Source organism: Scyliorhinus torazame, chromosome 11 (genome assembly GCF_047496885.1).
Source record: "Scyliorhinus torazame isolate Kashiwa2021f chromosome 11, sScyTor2.1, whole genome shotgun sequence".
Classification (NCBI taxonomy): domain Eukaryota; kingdom Metazoa; phylum Chordata; class Chondrichthyes; order Carcharhiniformes; family Scyliorhinidae; genus Scyliorhinus; species Scyliorhinus torazame.
The window spans coordinates 254266784-254283216 of record NC_092717.1 but is presented as its reverse complement, the minus strand read 5'-3'; the positions used below and the strand labels follow the sequence as shown (position 1 = coordinate 254283216).

The 16433-nt window shown below is 56.4% G+C and overlaps 1 protein-coding gene across 2 annotated transcripts in view; it reads left to right on the top strand.

The window, feature by feature from the left end:
- The window catches only part of LOC140385924 (dynein regulatory complex protein 11-like), a 1066524-nt gene extending 1057639 nt beyond the window's left edge, over nt 1–8885 (top strand). For both annotated transcript variants that reach the window (XM_072468573.1, XM_072468575.1), the window contains one exon: nt 8639–8885. In XM_072468573.1, the coding sequence (XP_072324674.1) occupies nt 8639–8746 (108 nt within the window). In that variant the 3' untranslated portion in view covers nt 8747–8885. The remainder of the gene's footprint in view (nt 1–8638) is intronic.
- The last annotated feature ends 7548 nt before the right edge of the window (nt 8886–16433 follow it).

The following is a 16433-nucleotide window of genomic DNA, read 5'->3' as shown; positions in this document are numbered from 1 at the left end:
TCTCTCTGTTCCCGCTCTCTCTCTCTCTGTTCTCTCTCTCTCTCTGTTCTCTCTCCCTCTCAATCTGTTCCATCTCTCCCTCTCTCTCTGTTCCCTCACTCTCCCTCGGTTCCCTCTCACTCTCCCTCTCTGTTCCCTCTCTCTCTCTGTTCCCGCTCTCTCTCTCTCTCTCTCTCTATCTGTTCCCGCTCTCTCTCTCTCTCTCTCTGTTCCCCCTCTCTCTCTCTCTCTCTCTGTTCTCTCTCTCTCTGTTCCCTCTCTCTCTCTCTTTCTCTATTCCCTCTCTCTCTGTCTCTTTTCCCTCTCTCTGTTCCCTCTCACTCTCTGTGTCTCTGTTCCCTCTCTCTCTCTCTGTTCCCCCATCTCTCTGTGTTCATTCTCGCTCTGTTCTCTCTCTCTCTCTCTCTCTGTTCCCGCTCTCTCTCTCTGTGTTCTCTCTCTCTCTCTCTGTGTTCTCTCTCCCTCTCACACTGTTCCATCTCTCCCTCTCTCTCTGTTCCCCCACTCTCTCTGTTCCCTCTCTCTCTGTTCCCTCTCTCTCTTTCTCTATTCCCTCTCTCTCTGTTTCTGTTCCCTCTCTCTCTCTCTGTTCCCTCTCTCTGTCTCTGTTCCCTCTCTCTGTTCCCTCTCTCTCTCTCGGTTCCCCCTCTCTCGCTCGGTTCCGTCTCTCTCTCTCTCTGTTCCCTCTCTCTCTCTCTCTATTCGCCCTCGCTCTCACTCTCTCTCTGTTCCCTCACTATCTCTCTCTCTGTTCATTCTCTCTCTCTCTCTCTCTCTCTCTGTTCCCTGTGTGTCTCTCTCTCTGTTCACACTCTCTCTCTCTCTCTGTTCCCTCTCTCTATCACTCACTCTGTTCCCTCGCCCTCTCTCTCTCTCTCTGTTCCCTCTCTCTCTCTCTCTCTCTCTCTCTGTTCTCCCTCTCTCTCTCTCTGTTCCCTTTCTCTCTCTCTCTGTTCCCTCTCTCTCTCTCTGTTCCCTCTCTCTGTTCTCTCTCTTCCTCTCTCTCTCTCTGTTCCCTCTCTCGCTCTCTCTGTTCTGCTTCCCACTCTCTCTATTCCCTCTCTCTCTCTCTCTGTTCCCTCCTTCTCTCTCTATGTTCCCTCTCTCTCTCTCGCTGTCTGTTCCCACATTCTCTCTCTCCGTTCCCTCTCTCTCTCTCTCTCTGTTACCTCTCGCTCTCTCTCTGTTCTCTCTCTCTCTCTGTTCCCTCTCTCTCTCTCTCTCTCTCTCTGTTCTCTGTCTCTCTTTCTCTGTTCCCTCTCTCTCCCTGCTCCCTCTCTCTCTGTTCCCTCTCTCTGTTCCCTCTCTCTCTCTCTGTTCTCTCCCTCTCTCTCTGTTCCCTCTATCTCTCTCTCACTCTGTTCCCTCTCTCTCTCTCTGTTCCCTCTCTCGCTCTCTCTGTTCTGCTTCCCACTCTCTCTCTATTCCCTCTCTCTCTCTCTCTGTTCCCTCTTTCTCTCTCTATGTTCCCTCTCTCTCTCGCTGTCTGTTCCCTCATTCTCTCTCTCTGTTCCCTCTCTCTCTGTCTCTCTGTTACCTCTCGCTCTCTCTCTGTTCCCTCTCTCTCTCTCTCTGTTCCCTCTCTCTCTCTCTCGCTCTCTCTGTTCTCTGTCTCTCTTTCTCTGTTCCCTCTCTCTCCCTGCTCCCTCTCACTCTCGCTGTTCCCTCTCTCTGTTCCCTCTCTCTCTGTCTCTGTTCCCTCTCTCTGTTCCCTCTCTCTCTCTCTCTCTCTCTATTCCCCCCTCTCTCTCTCTGTTCCCTCTCTTTCTGTTCTCTCTCTCTCTCTCTCTCTCTCTCTGTTCCCGCTCTCTCTCTCTGTGTTCTCTCTCTCTCTCTCTGTGTTCTCTCTCCGTCTCACACTGTTCCATCTCTCCCTCTCTCTCTGTTCCCCCTCTCTCTCTGTTCCCTCTCTCTCTGTTCCCTCTCTCTCTCTCTTTCTCTATTCCCTCTCTCTCTGTTTCTGTTCCCTCTCTCTCTCTGTTCCCTCTCTCTCTCTCTGTTCCCTCTCTCTCTCTCTCTCTCTCTCCGTTCTCTGTCTCTCTCTCTGTTCCCTCTCTCTCGCTCTCTCTCTTCCCTCTCTCTGTTCGCTCTCTCTCTCTCTGTTCCCTCTCTCTCTCGCTGTTCCCTCTCTCTCTCACTCTCTCTGTTCTCTCTCTCTCTCTCTGTTCTCTCTGTTCCCTCTGTTCTCTCTCTCTCTCTGTTACCTCTCTCTCTCTCTCTCTCTTCCCTCTCTCTGTTCGCTCTCTCTCTCTCTGTTCCCTCTCTCTCTCTCGCTGTTCCCTCTCTCTCTCACTCTCTCTGTTCTCTCTCTCTCTCTCTGTTCTCTCTGTTCTCTCTCTCTCTCTGTTACCTCTCTCTCTCTCTCTCTCTGTTCTCTCTCTCTCTCTCTCTGTTCTATCTCTCTCTCTCTGCTCCCTCTCTTTTTCTCTCTCTCTCTGTTCTCTCTCTCTCTGTTCCCTCTCTCTCTCTCTGTTCTCTCTCTCTCTCTCTCTCTGTTCCCTCACTCTCTCTCTCTATGTTCCCTGTCTCTCTCTCCCGCTGCTCCCTCTCTCTTTCACTCTGTTCCCTCTCTCTCTCTATCTCTCTCTATTCTCTCACTCTCTCTCTCTCTCTCTGTTCCCTCACTCTCTCTCTGTTCCCTCACTCTGTCTCTCTGTTCACTCTCTCTCTCTCTCTCTGTTCCCCCTCTCTCTCTCTATCTCTCTCTGGTCCGCTTATCTCTCTGTTCCCTCACTCTCTCTCTCTCTCTCTGTTCCCTCTCTCTCGCTCTCTCTCTCTGTTCCTTCTCTCGATCTCTGTGTTCTCTCACTCTCTCTCTCTCTCTCTCTGTTCCCTTACTCTCTCTCTCTCTCTGTTCCCTCTCTCTCTCTCTCTGTTCCCTTACTCTCTCTCTCTGTTCTCTCTCTCTCTCTCCCCTTTCTCTCTCTCTCTCTCTCTCTCTGTTCCCCCTCTCTCTCTGCTCTCTCTCTCTCTATTCCCTCTCTCTCTGATCCCTCTCTCTCCCTGATCCCTCTTTCTCGCTCTCTGTTTCATCTCTCTCTCTGTTCCCTCTCTCTCTGTTCTCTCTCTCTCTCTCTCTGTTCTCTCTCTCTCTCTCTGTTCCCTCTCTCTCTCTCTATCTCTCCCTGTTCCCCCTCTCTCTCTGTTCCCTCAATCTCTCTCTCTCTGTTCCACCCCTCTCTCTCTCTGTTCCCACTCTCTCTCTCTGTTCCACCCCTCTCTCTCTCTGTTCCCACTCTCTCTCTCTCTGTTCTCTCACTCTCTCTCTGTTCCCACACTCTCTCTGTTCCCTCTCTCTGTCTGTCTCTCTGTTCCCTCTCTCTCCGTGTCTCTGTTCCCTCTCTCTATATGTTCCCCCCTCTCTCTCTCTGTTCCCTCTCTCTCTCTGTTCCCTCTCTCTCTCTCTCTGTTCTCTCTCTCTCTCTGTTCTCTCTCTCTCTCTCTCTCTGTTCCCGCTCTCTCTCTCTCTGTTCTCTCTCTCTCTCTGTTCTCTCTCCCTCTCAATCTGTTCCATCTCTCCCTCTCTCTCTGTTCCCTCACTCTCCCTCGGTTCCCTCTCACTCTCCCTCTCTGTTCCCTCTCTCTCTCTGTTCCCGCTCTCTCTCTCTCTCTCTCTCTATCTGTTCCCGCTCTCTCTCTCTCTCTCTCTGTTCCCCCTCTCTCTCTCTCTCTCTCTGTTCCCTCTCTCTCTGTTCCCTCTCTCTCTCTCTTTCTCTATTCCCTCTCTCTCTGTCTCTTTTCCCTCTCTCTGTTCCCTCTCACTCTCTGTGTCTCTGTTCCCTCTCTCTCTCTCTGTTCCCCCATCTCTCTGTGTTCATTCTCGCTCTGTTCTCTCTCTCTCTCTCTGTTCCCGCTCTCTCTCTCTGTGTTCTCTCTCTCTCTCTCTGTGTTCTCTCTCCCTCTCACACTGTTCCATCTCTCCCTCTCTCTCTGTTCCCCCACTCTCTCTGTTCCCTCTCTCTCTGTTCCCTCTCTCTCTTTCTCTATTCCCTCTCTCTCTGTTTCTGTTCCCTCTCTCTCTCTCTGTTCCCTCTCTCTCTCTCTGTTCCCTCTCTCTCTCTATATTCTCTGTCTCTCTCTCTGTTCCCTCTCTCTCGCTCTCTTTCTTCCCTCTCTCTGTTCGCTCACTCTCTCTCTGTTCCCTCTCTCTCTCGCGCTGTTCCCTCTCTCTCTCTCTTTGTTCTCTCTCTCTCTCTCTGTTCTCTCTCTCCCTCTTTCTATCTGTTCTCTCTCTCTCTCTGTTACCTCTCTCTCTCTCTCTCTGTTCTCTCTCTCTCTCTCTCTGTTCTCTCTCTCTCTCTCTCTGCTCCCTCTCTTTTTCTCTCTCTCTCTGTTCTCTCTCTCTCTGTTCCCTCTCTCTCTCTGTTCTCTCTCTCTCTCTCTCTCTGTTCCCTCACTCTCTCTCTCTATGTTCCCCCTCTCTCTCTCCCTCTGCTCCCTCTCTCTTTCACTCTGTTCCCTCTCACTCTCTATCTCTCTCTATTCTCTCACTCTCTCTCTCTCTCTCTGTTCCCTCACTCTCTCTCTGTTCCCTCACTCTGTCTCTCTGTTCCCTCTCTCTCTCTCTATCTCTCTCTGGTCCACTTCTCTCTCTGTTCCCTCACTCTCTCTCTCTCTCTGTTCTCTCTCTCTCGCTCTCTCTCTCTGTTCCCTCTCTCGATCTCTGTGTTCTCTCACTCTCTCTCTCTCTGTTCCCTCACTCCCTATTTCTCTGATCCCTCACTCTCCCTCGGTTCCCTCTCACTCTCCCTCTCTGTTCCCTCTCTCTCTCTGTTCCCGCTCTCTCTCTCTCTCTGTTCCCGCTCTCTCTCTCTCTCTCTGTCCCCCTCTCTCTCTCTCTCTCTATGTTCCCTCTCTCTCTGTTCCCTCTCTCTCTCTCTTTCACTATTCCCTCTCTCTCTGTCTCTGTTCCCTCTCTCTGTTCCCTCTCACTCGCTGTGTCTCTGTTCCCTCTCTCTCTCTCTGTTCCCCTCTCTCTCTCTATTCCCTCTCTCTCTGTTTTCTCTCTCTCTCTCTCTCTCTCTCTGTCTCTGTTCCCGCTCCCTCTCACTCTGTTCTCTCTCTCTCTCTCTCTGTTCTCTCTCCCTCTCACACTGTTCCATCTCTCCCTCTCTCTCTGTTCCCTCACTCTCCATCTGTTCCCTCTCCATCTCCCTCTCTGTTCCCTCTCTCTCTATTCCCGCTCTCCCGCTCTCTCTCTGTTCCCCCTCTCTCTCTGTTCCCTCTCTCTCTGTTCCCTCTCACTCTCTCTTTCTCTATTCCCTCTCTCTCTGTTTCTGTTCCCTCTCTCTCTCTGTTCCCTCTCTCTCTCTCTGTTGCCTCACTCTCTCTCTCTCTCTCTGTTCCCTCACTCTCTCTCTCTCTGTTCCCTCTCTCTCGCTCGCTGTTCCCTCCCTCTCTCTCTCTCTCTCTGTTCTCTCTCTCTCTGTTTCCTCTCTCTCTCTGTTCTCTCTCTCTCTCTGTTACCTCTCTCTCTCTTTCTGTTCTCTCTCTCTCTCTCTCTGTTCTCTCTCTCTCTCTCTGTTCCCTCTCTTTTTCTCTCTCTCTCTGTTCTCTCTCTCTCTGTTCCCTCTCTCTCTCTCTCTGTTCTCTCTCTCTCTCTCTGTTCCCTCACTCTCTCTCTCTATGTTCCCCCTCTCTCTCTCCCTCTGCTCCCTCTCTCTTTCACTCTGTTCCCTCTCTCTCTCTATCTCTCTCTGGTCCACTTCTCTCTCTTTCCCTCACTCTCTCTCTGTTCTCTCACTCTCTCTCTCTCTCAGTTCCCTCCCTCCCTCTCTCTCTGTTCCCTCTCTCTCTCTCTCTCTCTCTGTTCCCTCTCTCTCTCTCTCTCTCTGTTCTCTCTCTCTCTCTGTTCTCTCTCCCTCGCACACTCTTCCATCTCTCCCTCTCTCTCTGTTCCCTCACTCTCCCTCTGTTCACGCTCCATCTCCCTCTCTGTTCCCTCTCTCCCTCTGCTCCCTCTCTCTTTCACTCTGTTCCCTCTCTCTCTCTATCTCTCTCTATTCTCTCACTCTCTCTCTCTCTCTCTGTTCCCTCACTCTCTCTCTGTTCCCTCACTCTGTCTCTCTGTTCACTCTCTCTCTCTCTCTCTCTGTTCCCTCTCTCTCTCTCTATCTCTCTCTGGTCCACTTCTCTCTCTGTTCCCTCACTCTCTCTCTCTCTCTGTTCTCTCTCTCTCGCTCTCTCTCTCTGTTCCCTCTCTCGATCTCTGTGTTCTCTCACTCTCTCTCTGTTCCCTCACTCCCTATCTCTCTGATCCCTCACTCTCCCTCGGTTCCCTCTCACTCTCCCTCTTTGTTCCCTCTCTCTCTCTGTTCCCGCTCTCTCTCTCTCTGTTCCCGCTCTCTCTCTCTGTTCCCCCTCTCTCTCTCTCTCTCTATGTTCCCTCTCTCTCTGTTCCCTCTCTCTCTCTCTTTCACTATTCCCTCTCTCTCTGTCTCTGTTCCCTCTCTCTGTTCCCTCTCACTCGCTGTGTCTCTGTTCCCTCTCTCTCTCTCTGTTCCCCCCCTCTCTCTCTATTCCCTCTCTCTCTGTTTTCTCTCTCTCTCTCTCTCTCTCTCTGTCTCTGTTCCCGCTCCCTCTCACTCTGTTCTCTCTCTCTCTCTCTCTGTTCTCTCTCCCTCTCACACTGTTCCATCTCTCCCTCTCTCTCTGTTCCCTCACTCTCCATCTGTTCCCTCTCCATCTCCCTCTCTGTTCCCTCTCTCTCTATTCCCGCTCTCCCGCTCTCTCTCTGTTCCCCCTCTCTCTCTGTTCCCTCTCTCTCTGTTCCCTCTCACTCTCTCTTTCTCTATTCCCTCTCTCTCTGTTTCTGTTCCCTCTCTCTCTCTGTTCCCTCTCTCTCTCTCTGTTCCCTCACTCTCTCTCTCTCTCTCTGTTCCCTCACTCTCTCTCTCTCTGTTCTCTCTCTCTCTCTCGCTGTTCCCTCCCTCTCTCTCTCTCTCTCTCTGTTCTCTCTCTCTCTCTCTGTTCTCTCTCTCTCTCTGTTACCTCTCTCTCTCTTTCTGTTCTCTCTCTCTCTGTTCTCTCTCTCTCTCTCTGTTCCCTCTCTTTTTCTCTCTCTCTCTGTTCTCTCTCTCTCTGTTCCCTCTCTCTCTCTCTCTGTTCTCTCTCTCTCTCTCTGTTCCCTCACTCTCTCTCTCTATGTTCCCCCTCTCTCTCTCCCTCTGCTCCCTCTCTCTTTCACTCTGTTCCCTCTCTCTCTCTATCTCTCTCTGGTCCACTTCTCTCTCTTTCCCTCACTCTCTCTCTGTTCTCTCACTCTCTCTCTCTCTCAGTTCCCTCCCTCCCTCTCTCTCTGTTCCCTCTCTCTCTCTCTCTCCCTCTGTTCCCTCTCTCTCTCTCTGTTCTCTCTCTCTCTCTGTTCTCTCTCCCTCGCACACTGTTCCATCTCTCCCTCTCTCTCTGTTCCCTCACTCTCCCTCTGTTCACGCTCCATCTCCCTCTCTGTTCCCTCTCTCTCTCTATTCCCACTCTCTCGCTGTTCCCCCTCTCTCTCTGTTCCCTCTCTCTCTGTTCGCTCTCTCTCTCTCTTTCTCTATTCCCTCTCTCTCTGTCTCTGTTCCCTCTCTCTCTCTCTGTTCCCTCGCTCTCTCTCTGTTCTCTGTCTCTCTCTCTCTGTTCCCTCTCTCTCGCTCTCTCTGTTCGCTCTCTCTCTCTCTCTCTCTGTTCCCTCTCTCTCTCTCTCTGTGTTCCCTTTATCTCTCTCTCTCAGTTCCCTCTCTCACTCTCTTTCTCTCTCGGTTCGCTCTCTCTGTCTGTTCCCTCTCTCTCTCTAACTCTCTGTTCCTCGCTCTTCTCTCTCTCTCTCTCTCTCTGTTCCCTCTCTCCCTCTTTCTCTGTTCTCTCTCTCTCTCTCTCTGTTCCCTCTCTCTCTCTGTGTTCTCTCTCTCTGTCTCTCTGCTCTCTCTCTCTCTTTCTCTTCCCTCTCTCTCTCTCTCTCTCTGTTCTCCCACTCTGTCTCTCTCTCTGTTCCCTCTCTCTCTCTCTGTTCTCTCTCTCTCTGTTCCCTCTCTCTTTGTTCCCTCTCTCTCTGTTCCCTCTCGTTCTCTCTCTCTCTGTTCCCTCTCTCACTCTCTCTCTCTCTGTTCTCTCTCGCCCTTCTCTCTCTGTTCCCTCTCTCTATCTCTGTTCCCTCACTCTCTCTCTCTCTGTTCCCTCTCTCCCTCTCTCTCTCTGTTCCCTCAATCTCTCTCTCTCTCTCTCTGTTCCCCCTCTCTCTCTCTCTCTTTTCCCCCCTCTCTCTCTCTGTTCCCTCTCCCACTCTCTCGCTCTCTCTGTTCTCTCTCTCTCTCTCTGTTCCCCCTCTCTCTCTCTGTTCTCTCTCTCTCTGTTTCCTCTCTCTCTCTCTCTCTGTTCCCTCGCTCTTTCTCTCTGTTCCCCCTCTGTCTCTCTCTCTCTCTCTCTCTCTCTCTTCTCCCTCTCTCCCTCTGTTCCCTCTCTCTCCGTTCACTCTCTCTCTCTGTTCCCTCTCGCTCACTCTCTCTCTCTCTCTCCCTCTCTCCCTCTGTTCCCTCTGTCTCTCCCTCTCTTCCCTCTCTCTCTGTTCCCTCTCTCGCTCTCTCTCTTTCGATTCCCTCTTCTCTCTCTCCCCCCTCTCTCTTTCTCTCATTAATTCTCGATGTCTCTTCCTCCTCAGAATTGGGCAGCGAAGACCCCACTGGCGAGGAAAGCTCAGAGAGCGAGGAGGGAGAAGGAGGCTTTAGCGGCAGCTGCCCAGGAAGCTGCCAGTAAGAAGAAGCGATAAAGGTTCTTTCGGACCGAGTGACAAACTGCTCCACATCTCCACCCAGACACAGCTCACCGTCGCCACTGACCCCCGCAACCTTCTGGCACAATTCACCGGCACAAGTTGCCAGATTCACAAATAAAGAATTTGAAGAATATTTGTGATTGAATTCATTTTCCATTCAGAAACACTCCAGTCCCCTCAATCGCCAGTCCCTCAGCCTCCAGTCCCTCAGCCTCCAGTCCCTCAGCCTCCAGTCCCTCAGCCCCCAGTCCCTCAGCCTCCAGTCCCTCAGCCTCCAGTCCCTCAGCCTCCAGTCCCTCAGCTTCCAGCCCCTCAATCGCCAGTCCCACAGCCTCCAGTCCCTCAGCCTCCAGTCCCTCAGCCTCCAGTCCCACAGCCTCCAGTCCCTCAGCCTCCAGTCCCACAGCCTCCAGTCCCTCAGCCTCCAGACCCCTCAGCCTCCAGTCCCTCAGCCTCCAGACCCCTCAGCCTGCAGTCCCTCAGTCTCCAGTCCCTCAGTCTCCAGTCCCTCAGCCTCCGGTCCCTCAGTCTCCAGTCCCTCAGTCTCCAGTCCCTCAGCCTCGAGTCCCTCAGCCTCCAGTCCCACAGCCTCCAGTCCCTCAGCCTCCAGTCCCACAGCCTCCAGTCCCTCAGCCTCCAGTCCCACAGCCTCCAGTCCCTCAGCCTCCAGTCCCACAGCCTCCAGTCCCTCAGCCTCCAGACCCCTCAGCCTCCAGTCCCTCAGCCTCCAGACCCCTCAGCCTGCAGTCCCTCAGTCTCCAGTCCCTCAGTCTCCGGTCCCTCAGTCTCCAGTCCCTCAGTCTCCAGTCCCTCAGCCTCGAGTCCCTCAGCCTCCAGTCCCTCAGCCTCCAGTCCCTCAGCCTCCAGTCCCTCAGCCTCCAGTCCCTCAACCTCCAGTCACTCAGCCTCCAGTCACTCAGCCTCCGGTCCCTCAGCCTGCAGTCCCTCAGTCTCCAGTCCCTCAGTCTCCAGTCCCTCAGTCTCCAGTCCCTCAGTCTCCAGTCCCTCAGCCTCGAGTCCCTCAGCCTCCAGTCTCTCAGCCTCCAGTCCCTCAGCCTCCAGTCCCTCAGCCTCCAGTTCCTCAACCTCCAGTCACTCAGCCTCCAGTCCCTCAGCCTCCGGTCCCTCAGTCTCCAGTCCCTCAGTCTCCAGTCCCTCAGCCTCCAGTCCCTCAGCCTCCAGTCCCTCAGCCTCCAGTCCCTCAGCCTCCAGTCCCTCAGCCTCCAGTCCCTCAACCTCCAGTCACTCAGCCTCCAGTCCCTCAACCTCCAGACCCCTCAGCCTGCAGTCCCTCAGTCTCCAGTCCCTCAGCCTCCAGTCCCTCAACCTCCAGTCACTCAGCCTCCAGTCCCTCAGTCTCCAGCCCCTCAGTCACTAGTCCCTCAGCCTCCAGTCCCCTCAGCCTCCAGTCCCCTCAGCCTCCAGTCCCTCAGCCTCCAGTCCCTCAGCCTCCAGTCCCTCAGCCTCCAGTCCCTCAGCCTCAATTCCCTCAGCCTCCAGTCCCTCAGTCTCCAGTCCCTCAGCCTCCAGTCCCTCAACCTCCAGTCCCTCAGCCTCCAGTCCCTCAGTCTCCAGTCCCTCAGCCTCAATTCCCTCAGCCTCCAGTCCCTCAGTCACCAGTCCCTCAGCCTCCAGTCCCTCAGCCTCGAGTCCCTCAACCTCCAGTCCCTCAGCCTCCAGTCCCTCAGCCTCCAGTCCCTCAGCCTCAATTCCCTCAGCCTCCAGTCCCTCAGTCTCCAGTCCCTCAGCCTCCAGTCCCTCAACCTCCAGTCCCTCAGCCTCCAGTCCCTCAGCCTCCAGTCCCTCAGCCTCCAGTCCCTCAGCCTCCAGTCCTTCAGCCTCCAGTCCCTCAGCCTCCAGTCCCTCAACCTCCAGTCCCTCAACCTCCAGTGCCTCAGCCTCCAGTCCCTCAGCCTCCAGTCCCTCAGCCTCGAGTCCCTCAGCCTCCAGTCCCTCAGCCTCCAGTCCCTCAGCCTCCAGTCCCCTCAACCTCCAGTCCCTCAGCCTCCAGTCCCTCAGCCTCCAGTCCCTCAGTCTCCAGTCCCCTCAACCTCCAGTCCCCTCAGCCTCCAGTCCCTCAGCCTCCAGTCCCTCAGCCTCCAGTCACTCAGCCTCCAGTCCCTCAGCCTCCAGTCCCCTCAGCCTCCAGTCCCTCAGCCTCCAGTCCCTCAGCCTCCAGTCCCCTCAGCTCCAGTCCCTCAAACTCCTTTCCCTCAGCCTCCAGTCCCTCAGCCTCCGGTCCCTCAGCCTCCAGCCCCTCAGCCTCCAGTCCCCTCAGCTCCAGTCCCCTCAGCCTCCAGTCCCTCTGCCTCCAGTCCCTCAGCCTCCAGTCCCTCAGCCTCCAGTCCCTCAGCCTCAATTCCCTCAGCCTCCAGTCCCTCAGCCTCCAGTCCCTCAGCCTCCAGTTCCTCAGCCTCGAGTCCCTCAGCCTCCAGCCCCTCAGCCTCCAGTCACTCAGCCTCCAGTCCCCTCAACCTCCAGTCCCTCAGCCTCCAGTCCCTCAGCCTCCAGTCCCTCAGCCTCCAGTCCCTCAGTCTCCAGTCCCCTCAACCTCCAGTCCCCTCAGCCTCAATTCCCTCAGCCTCCAGTCCCTCAGCCTCCAGTCCCTCAGCCTCCAGTCCCTCAGCCTCCAGTCACTCAGCCTCCAGCCCCTCAGCCTCGAGTCCCTCAGCCTCCAGTCCCTCAGCCTCCAGTCCCTCAGCCTCCAGTCCCTCAGCCTCCAGTCCCTCAGCCTCCAGTCACTCAGCCTCCAGTCCCTCAGCCTCCAGTCACTCAGCCTCCAGCCCCTCAGCCTCGAGTCCCTCAGCCTCCAGTCCCTCAGCCTCCAGTCCCTCAGCCTCCAGTCCCCTCAGCCTCCAGTCCCTCAGCCTCCAGTCCCTCAGCCTCCAGTCCCTCAGCCTCCAGTCCCACAGCCTCCAGCCCCTCAGCCTCCAGTCCCTCAGCCTCCAGTCCCTCAGCCCCCAGTCACTCAGCCTCCAGTCCCTCAGCCCCCAGTCCCTCAGCCTCCTCACTCTCTGTTCAATTAAACATTCCTGGATCCTGGGGTGTTGAGGATAAATCCTTACCCAATCTGGCCTCCAGACCCATAACCACGAGTTTAACTCTTTCCTTCCCTCTGAACTGGCCGTGCAATCCACTCAGTTCAAGGGTAATTAGGTATGGGCAACATATTCTGGCCCACTGACAGCCACATCACGTGGAAGAATGAAAGTACTGCTCCCTATGGTCTCCTGGCCACCAACTATTGGGAAAGATGTGAAGGAACCTGGTTTCAGAGCAATGCAACAATTATTGAGCAGTTATGGAGTTGGGGGACTTTATTTATCTGAATGTAGACTGGGATAGTATTCGTGTAAAGGGAAGAGGGGGCAAGAATTCCTGGAGAGGATTTTCGACAGCAGTATGTTTCCAGTTCAACAAGGGGGCTGCTAAACCTGGTCCGTGGGAATGAGGTGGGACAAATGTCAGTCACACAACATTTGGGAATCAGTGATCATTATATCATAAAGTTTAGGCTGATTATCGAAAAGGACAGGGTGAGAATAATTAACTGGGGCAAAGCCAACTTCAAAGGGGTAAGAATCGATCTGGGTTGAATAAATGGGGGTCAAATATCAGTCGGCACCATTAACTGAGCACTGAGCTACATTGAGACAAGACCCAGCTCAGGCCCAGTCAAGCTATGTTCCCTCGAAGGGGAAAGGTGGTGTAATCAAATCCACAGGTCCCTGGATCACAAAAGATATAGAGATTAAAATGAAGCAGAAAAGAATGTGCCGTCAAGAGATGGATAATACAACCAAGCGGTGGGCAGCACGGTGATTAGCACTGCTGCCTCACGGTGCCGGTGACCCTGGCAGCTCGGTGATTAGCACTGCTGCCTCACAGTGCCGGGGACCCTGGCAGCTCGGTGATTAGCACTGCTGCCTCACGGTGCCGGGGACCCTGGCAGCTCGGTGATTAGCACTGCTGCCTCACGGTGCCGGTGACCCTGGCAGCTCGGTGATTAGCACTGCTGCCTCACGGTGCCGGGGACCCGGGCAGCTCGGTGATTAGCACTGCTGCCTCACGGTGCCGGTGACCCTGGCAGCTCGGTGATTAGCACTGCTGCCTCACGGTGCCGGTGACCCTGGCAGCTCGGTGATTAGCACTGCTGCCTCACGGTGCCGGGGACCCTGGCAGCTCGGTGATTAGCACTGCTGCCTCACGGTGCAGGAACCCGGGCAGCTCGGTGATTAGCACTGCTGCCTCACGGTGCCGGGGATCAGAGCAGCTCGGTGATTAGCACTGCTGCCTCACGGTGCCGGGGATTTGGGCAGCTCGGTGATTAGCACTGCTGCCTCACGGTGCCGGGACGCGGGCAGCTCGGTGATTAGCACTGCTGCCTCACGGTGCCGAGGATCAGGGCAGCTCGGTGATTAGCACTGCTGCCTCACGGTGCCGGGGACCCGGGCAGCTCGGTGATTAGCACTGCTGCCTCACGGTGCCGAGGATCAGGGCAGCTCGGTGATTAGCACTGCTGCCTCACGGTGCCGAGGATCAGGGCAGCTCGGTGATTAGCACTGCTGCCTCACGGTGCCGGGGACCCGGGCAGCACGGTGATTAGCACTGCTGCCTCACGGTGCCGGGGACCCGGGCAGCTCGGTGATTAGCACTGCTGCCTCACAGTGCCGGGGATCAGGGCAGCTCGGTGATTAGCACTGCTGCCTCACGGTGCCGGGACCCGGGCAGAACGGTGATTAGCACTGCTGCCTCGCGGTGCCGGGGACCCTGGCAGCTCGGTGATTAGCGCTGCTGCCTCACGGTGCCGGGACCCGGGCAGAACGGTGATTAGCACTGCTGCCTCGCGGTGCCGGGGACCCTGGCAGCTCGGTGATTAGCACTGCTGCCTCACGGTGCCGGGACCCGGGCAGAACGGTGATTAGCACTGCTGCCTCGCGGTGCCGGGGACCCTGGCAGCTCGGTGATTAGCACTGCTGCCTCACGGTGCAGGGACCCGGGCAGAACGGTGATTAGCACTGCTGCCTCGCGGTGCCGGGGACCCTGGCAGCTCGGTGATTAGCACTGCTGCCTCACGGTGCAGGGACCCTGGCAGCTCGGTGATTAGCACTGCTGCCTCACGGTGCCGGGACCCGGGCAGAACGGTGATTAGCACTGCTGCCTCGCGGTGCCGGGGACCCTGGCAGCTCGGCGATTAGCGCTGCTGCCTCACGGTGCAGGGACCCGGGCAGAACGGTGATTAGCACTGCTGCCTCACGGTGCCGGGACACGGGCAGAACGGTGATTAGCACTGCTGCCTCATGGTGCCGGGGACCCAGGCAGCTCGGTGATTAGCACTGCTGCCTCACGGTGCCGGGGACCCGGGCAGCTCGGTGATTAGCACTGCTGCCTCACGGTGCCGGGGATCAGGGCAGCTCGGTGATTAGCACTGCTGCCTCACGGTGCCGGGACCCGGGCAGAACGGTGATTAGCACTGCTGCCTCGCGGTGCCGGGGACCCTGGCAGCTCGGTGATTAGCACTGCTGCCTCACGGTGCCGGGACCTGGGCAGAACGGTGATTAGCACTGCTGCCTCGCGGTGCCGGGGACTCTGGCAGCTCGGTGATTAGCACTGCTGCCTCACGGTGCCGGGACCCGGGCAGAACGGTGATTAGCACTGCTGCCTCGCGGTGCCGGGGACCCTGGCAGCTCGGTGATTAGCACTGCTGCCTCACGGTGCCGGGATCCGGGCAGAACGGTGATTAGCACTGCTGCCTCGCGGTGCCGGGGACCCTGGCAGCTCAGTGATTAGCACTGCTGCCTCACGGTGCCGGGACCCGGGCAGAACGGTGATTAGCACTGCTGCCTCACGGTGCCAGGACCCGGGCAGAACGGTGATTAGCACTGCTGCCTCACGGTGCCGGGACCCGGGCAGAACGGTGATTAGCACTGCTGCCTCACGGTGCCGGGGACCCGGGCAGCTCGGTGATTAGCACTGCTGCCTCGCGGTGCAGGGGACCCGGGCAGCTCGTGATTAGCACTGCTGCCTCACGGTGCCGGGGAGCCTGGCAGCTCGGTGATTAGCACTGCTGCCTCGCGGTGCAGGGGACCCGGGCAGCACGGTGATTAGCACTGCTGCCTCACGGTGCCGGGGACCCGGGCAGAACGGTGATTAGCACTGCTGCCTCACGGTGCCGGGGACCCGGGCAGAACGGTGATTAGCACTGCTGCCTCACGGTGCCGGGGACCCGGGCAGAACGGTGATTAGCACTGCTGCCTCACGGGGGGTCGGGGGGGTGGGGGGGAGAGGGGGGTCGGGGGGGGGGGTTGGGCCCGGGGGGGTGACAGGAGGGTGGGGGGGTGGCCCCGGGGGGGGGGGGGGGGGTGACAGGAGGGTGAATCCTGGGGGTCGCAGTGAACCCCCACAGGATCAGGGTGTACGAGCACGGACCGCCATTGTCACAGCCTGCAAGGCAGCTACCTTGCTGCGCAGCCCAATGACCGCCCACCAAGCCCCATGGTTGTGCAGAGTGACACTGGGCGATTCTCACGGCACCCGGTCCTCACAGCACAGGGTCCTCACAGCACGGGGTCCTCACGGCACGGGGTCCTCACGGCACGGGGTCCTCACGGCACGGGGTCCTCACGGCACGGGGTCCTCACAGCACGGGGTCCTCACGGCACGGGGTCCTCACGGCACGGGGTCCTCACGGCACGGGGTCCACACGGCACGGGGTCCTCACAGCACGGAGACCCCACCCAGCGAGGCCCCACGACACGGAGACCCCACAACACGGAGACCCCACGACACGGAGACCCCATGACACAGAAATCCCAGAACACGGAGACCCCACCCAACGGAGACCTGGCACAAAGTGAAGGCCTGTCCGGAATCTGTCCGGAATCTCACAGACCTCGGTGCACAGGTGCACCATCACCGAGGCCCTATATGCCCTGTCAGTTCAATACATTGGGTTGGATTTGATTTATTGTTATGTGATAGAGCAGCTTGGTAGCACAGTGGTTAGCACAGTTGCTCCACAGCTCCAGGGTCCCAGGTTCGATTCCCCACTGGGTCACTGTCTGTGCGGAGTCTGCACGTTCTCCCCGTGTGTGCGTGGGTTACCTTCGGCTGCTCCGGTTTCTTCCCACAGTCCAAAGCTGTGCAGGTTCGGTGGGTTGACCGTGATTAATTGCCCTTAGTGACCAAAAAGATTCGACTGGGTTACGGGAATAAAGGGTGGAGACGTGGGGCTTAAGTTGGGTGCTCTTTCCAAGGGCCGGAGCAGACTCGATGGGTTGAATGGCCTCCTTCTGCACTGTAAATTCTATGATATGATTCTATGATATGTAATGAGGGAGACTTGATTAGGCAACATAAGGTGAAGGAACCCTTAGGGAGCAGTGACCACAAGATGATAGAATTTACCCTGCAGTTTGAGAGGGAGAAGCTGCAATCAGATGTAACGGTATTACAATTAAATACGGGTAACTACAAAGACATGAGGGAGGAGCTGGCCAGAGCTGATTGGAAAAGGAGCCTAGCAGGGAAGACAGGGGAACAGCAATGGCTGGAGTTTTTGGGGGGTTATTCGGGAGGGACAACAGAAATTCATCCCAAGGAGGAGGAAACATACTAAGGGGAGGGCAAGGCATCCAAGGCTGATGAGGGAAGTCAAGGACAGCATAAAAGCTAAAGAAAA